This window comes from Acyrthosiphon pisum, chromosome X, assembly GCF_005508785.2.
Source record: "Acyrthosiphon pisum isolate AL4f chromosome X, pea_aphid_22Mar2018_4r6ur, whole genome shotgun sequence".
In the NCBI taxonomy this organism is placed as follows: Eukaryota; Metazoa; Arthropoda; class Insecta; order Hemiptera; family Aphididae; genus Acyrthosiphon; species Acyrthosiphon pisum.
This window is the reverse complement of record NC_042493.1, coordinates 19,679,516-19,684,967: the sequence shown is the minus strand read 5'-3', so window position 1 is coordinate 19,684,967 and position 5,452 is coordinate 19,679,516. Positions and strand designations below refer to the sequence as shown.

The 5,452-nt window shown below is 27.7% G+C and overlaps 2 protein-coding genes across 2 annotated transcripts in view; one reads left to right on the top strand and one right to left on the bottom strand.

The window, feature by feature from the left end:
* LOC107882833 (protein ANTAGONIST OF LIKE HETEROCHROMATIN PROTEIN 1-like) overlaps positions 1–2,316 on the bottom strand; it is a 7,799-nt gene extending 5,483 nt beyond the window's left edge. The window contains exons 1-2 of the mRNA XM_016801799.2: positions 1,459–2,316; positions 1,280–1,368 (exon numbers count right to left, since the gene is read on the bottom strand). Of these exons, the coding sequence (XP_016657288.1) occupies positions 1,280–1,368; positions 1,459–1,530 (161 nt within the window). The 5' untranslated portion in view covers positions 1,531–2,316. The remainder of the gene's footprint in view (positions 1–1,279; positions 1,369–1,458) is intronic.
* On the top strand, positions 57–897 carry LOC100571066. The gene is made up of 2 exons (XM_003240205.4): positions 57–152; positions 265–897. Exons 1-2 carry the CDS (start codon positions 139–141, stop codon positions 752–754), a joined length of 504 nt encoding a protein of 167 aa, XP_003240253.1. The 5' UTR covers positions 57–138; the 3' UTR covers positions 755–897.
* Positions 2,317–5,452: the final 3,136 nt, after the last annotated feature.

Sequence of the window (5,452 nt, the reverse complement as noted above, 5' to 3'; positions counted from 1 at the left end):
TAGTCATTGAATTGCAAAAAAAGTGGAAAAACTTGCGAGACACATACAAAAAAAAAATGTATTACAAAGTCTGGCCAGGCAGCTAATAAAAAAAAAAAATACGTATTCTCGGAAATTTTAAAGTTCTTGCGACCAACAATGGAAAATAGAAAGTAAATATATACTTCGATTATATATAAATAGTTAACCTTATATAATATTTATAACCATACCATTAATGCATATAAGAATTTACTAATTTATAATTAATTGTATGCATATCAGAACAGAAGGAAATTTTAACCACGAAAGTGACGAAGAGGAGACTGAGGACGAACAAGGCAAAGACAATTTGCAAACAGTGGAGGAGGATTTAATTGAAGGGAATTGTGTCAATGATGAAATCACTAATTCAAATCCTGTTTTGGAAACATCCATGACATCTACAACAGTAAACAAAAATGTAAAACCTATGCCGAAACGTACGAAACCATCAAAAAAAATTAACTTTGAGGATGAGTTACTAAAGTCTCTTAGGAGTGAAAATGAAGCCACTGACCCAGACAAATTATTTCTAATGTCCCTTTTGCCTCAAATGAAATCTATCAGTGAGGATAAAAAGCCAATGCTCTACATTGAATTAATAAATGCTATACAAAGGGTAAAAAATCCTACTCTTGATAATACATCAATGTATCGTCAAGTATATAATCAGAGCTATTTTCCACTCGGAGGATATTCGCAGACAGTATCTGGACCAACAATGTACTCTTAACCTGCAGTAATACATTCTAGTCTTCCTACTTATAATCATGAGTCACTGCAGCCATCTTTTTCAGATAGTTCTATTAATTTACATTAAGTAGGTATAACTAAATGTATCAGAAGTTTTATAATTTACAACATATTTCACAGGACGTGCACTTATTTTTAATAATTTTTTTTTTAAATTTAATTAAGACTATTTTAATCTATTATTTATAATCTAAAACACCAGCGTATTTTTTTTTATTTCACAACTATTTCTCCTAAGTATAGTTTAACTGGAAAATATTTTTTTTATTATATGGAATTATATAATTTTTATAGCTTTTTGACACAGGTTTTAATATTACCTATATTAATGATTTGATAATTTGTGTTATTTTTATTATAAATATTTAGAGAACTAAGGCTGCTACATAAAATTATTTTTATTTTATAGAGAAAATATATATATAATTAATTTTGTGGTTTCATTAAATATTATCATTTATGGTTTTGCTTATATAGTATACTTTGCGAGGTATAACTGTTTTACCTTAATGTCACTGACAATCTTTCTTCAGGTGGTATTGAATCTCGAAGAATTGTATTTTTTTTTTGTAATCTATGCTTTACTCGTAATAACTAAAAATTAAAATCATAATTTTTATTAGAATACAATTATTTTTAAGACAGAACAATTATTAATGTTATAACAATAATGATTTTACTTACCAGTTCATCAAATGATGAAATTGACATACGGTAGTACTTTAAGAACTCGTCTGGATGGAATCTTAAAGTCATAAACGTAACTTGAAATTGGCCTTCCCGAGGCCTTTTCAAGTTTAGAGGATGAACCCAAAAACGCCTATTTTTTCGTTTTTCCTGTTTTTATTTATGCAATATATAAGCAAGACAAACGGTCTGAGTACGACTCAAAAAAACCATTTTTAATTCGATAAAATTATTTAACTAAGCTAAAAAACTGTGAGCACGAGAATAAAAGATCATACACGAACGAGTAACCACGAGGTAATGATATTTGGCGCAATTTTGGTGCGATTATCCGCGTAAAATGTTACAGTGTGTAAGCTTTGTGTCGAAAGCGAATTTAAATCGCCGCGGATAAAAACCGCGACCGCGCGCGGACAAACCGCTCAGTGTGTAACCAGCTCAATAGTGAATATAGTGAAGTATATTGTTTTCACATGCGTTTTTACGAATTTTGTAATTTTTTTGCTAATGTTTAACGTTTTCACAATCTATTTTGTAAATTGTTTGCGTATCGATAAAAAAATGTTATGTTAATAAACTGTTTATAATATTATTTATTATGTTATATGCGTATTAAAACATTGATTTTTTTGAAGCACCTATCAAATATGTTTTATTTGTAAAATTATGTATTATAATATATTACTAATAAATAATAATATTATTGATTCTGACTTTGATTATGATTTGGAATATATTTCTCATTCATGAGAAAACTGAAAACTTTAAAAATTAGTTTATATTAATATAATGATATACAATGAATTTAAAGTATCATATTTTAATATTGGGTTTAAAGTTGTACACATTTAGTAATAATTACTATTGTTTATAATAAGTCAACAATTTATTTGTAAATTGTATTAAGTATATTATGAATACTATTCTTTGAATATATATTACATCATAGTATAACAGGGGCGTATACAAGGGGGGGATGTGGGGGTCAGATCCCCCCCCATAGGCCTTTTTTAAAATTTTATAAAATAGCGTACTTAATGACTTAATGTAAGGAAATTACAAGGAAAAAAAAATGGCAAGGATTTTTTGTAAATTTTTATTTTAACACATTCAACAATTAATTAAAAATAATTTACTTAATATTAATCAGTAATCATATATTTATTTCATATTCATATAATCGTATTATGTGATATTTCAATATTTGATAATATGTATATTATATATACAAGTTCATAGGAACATTCCTATCAGTGCTGAAGAAGTAATTGATGAATTGACTAAAAAAAAAAGAAAATTAAATTTTGTTCTATAACTACTTGTAGAATTTAAAATAAAATGTATTGAATATATATATATATGTTTTATCATTTATTAGGTATTTAAATGTGCACATACCTAGGTTTAGGTATTTTTGTTCCATAATAATTTGTTTGCAACTGATCCCCCCCCCATACAAAAGTTATGTATACGCCACTGTAGTATAATACTATAGGTTTGTACTATCATAAATAGAAAATATTTTAATATATGATTAAGATATTATAGGTAGGTACACTAATAACATAATAATAAACAAGTATAAATCACAAATTTACATTAATTAGCAGACAAGTATAGCTGTAAGTATGAATATTAAGCATTGCATGAATATACGACACCACGGCCGCCCGCGAAACTCTCCTACGGATGACGTCATGCATAATAAGACGCTGCGGGGGGAATGCTTTGTTTACGTGACTATGAGGCAACCTTTATTATCTATAAACCTTGGTACTATCTACCTGGCTTATCCAATGATATAATAAGAATGTCAAAATATTTTCCATTATGGACTAACGTCATGCAAATATATTTCAATTCTCCATATAAAATTGCCACATCAGCTTCAGTGGAAAGTGACTTTTCAGAATTAAAATATGAAATTTTACGTTTTGATACAATACCTATGACTGTGGATCGGTTTATTGCCAAACATTTGCAAAGCATTGATTGCTGCGTGAATTTGGCACCCCAATGCTATGTTTGTCAGTGGAGCCGTAAAAAATATGTTGCACATTTTTTTATCAGCGTTGCAAATTGTTGCAAATTGGTTGCAAAAAATTGACACTGATTTGGAACCGATCGGATGATTTCGGGGTGCCACGTGAATTTGGCACCCCAGTGCTATGTGTGTCTGTAGAGCCGTAAAAAATACGTTGCAAATTTTTTTATCAGCGTTGCAAATTGTTGCAAATTGGTTGCAAAAAGATGATAATAATTTGGTTCTGATCAGAAGATGTCGGGGTGCCAACTTCACGTACGTATAATAATAATTTTTATTCACGGAAAAATTTTCCAATTACATAAAATAAAGTATATTACATAATATGAGTACAAATAATGTAACAAGTATGTTATAAGAGTATATAGAAATAGAGATAGCTAAAAATAATATAATATATATTAATATATTAAATAGTTAAGTGAATTTAATAAAATAAAATCATAGTGATATGAATTAAATAATTAATTAACGGAACAATAGGCTGATAAATATATCAGTGTTATTGGTTAACCTTTATATGGCATAAAATAAACTACTTAGCTACTATGGTCAATGGACCATCGGTAAATATGTTGGTATAATGGTATGTATTAGTAGTTTTATTTGTAAAACGGTAGACGAAGACAACTTCCTATATTAGTAGTGTTAGTACACTCTGCATTACCTAATATGATACTTAATATTGAATAAAATATGTATATACATTTTTTTACTTAAATTGTAAATTTTAAATTATTGCACTCATCTGAATAAATTAAAATAATCAAATATAATCTCAACAAATATAATATTACTAATAATACTTAATAGGTTATTATAATTTAAAAAAAAAAATACATTTTAATTTAAATTGTATTATTAGTAAAATATTATATAGGGAATATTCATAGTTTCGAAGTGTTTATTGTATTGATTTATTGGGAATCCCGTGTCTCGTCGTTTACTCGTTCGGCCGTTATTTACAATAGTACCCACTTGGTAGTGTGGAAGTGACACTACTAATCACGTGCCGATGAAAACAAATATAATAAAGATATCAATATAAAATAATGACGATAATAATAATTATGATAATATTATCAGATACCATCATAATACCTCATTACAACTGTCCATGTGTTGTTATAAAATATGTTAATAATTTTATTTTTTTATGGTAGAATATTATAGTACATTATTATATCATAACTTACGTATTATAATTATCATTAACTATGCCAAAAAAGGTGCCTTATCTCACAAATGTATCATTGAATGTGTTGTATTATTCAAAGATAAATTGATACAGGACTATGGTTGTGGAAATAGTAAGTTATACAGTTTAATTCATGAATAACATTTTACAACTTGATAGTATTATTATATTATAAGAATAAAATTCATTATTTTTAATAAAAACGCATACATAGGTAGCTAGTATTTGTTATATTAAGGCGACTTCCCCAGCGTTTACCTTTGCCGCAATAAATTATAGACTTTTAATTTATATAAACTCCATCCGACGTGGTCAAGGGACGATTGATTAGAAATGCTATTATGTCATTATGATATTACATTAATATTTTCGTTTATAGGTAAGTCAATTTATCATAGTAGTTAATAGCTAGATAATATAGATTATAGATACACCATCGTCCATCAGTGGTGTGTAGTTGTAACGTACCACGAAATTAACGAGTTATCTACTGTACCAACGCGACATAGGTACTTTGTTTGTAACTCGTGTAAGGTTGGGTAGGTGATTTCCATATACTTGTTTTAAGTAACGAAAATGTAACAAAAATGTAATGAAAATTACTTGTCATAAGTAATTTATATCAATGGTAGTTTTGAAATGTATTTTTACGTGAGGTGACCAAATATTAAATACAATATTATCCATTACTCCAACACACTAACACAGTAACACGTCATGTAACTACTCATCATTGAATACATTTTCTG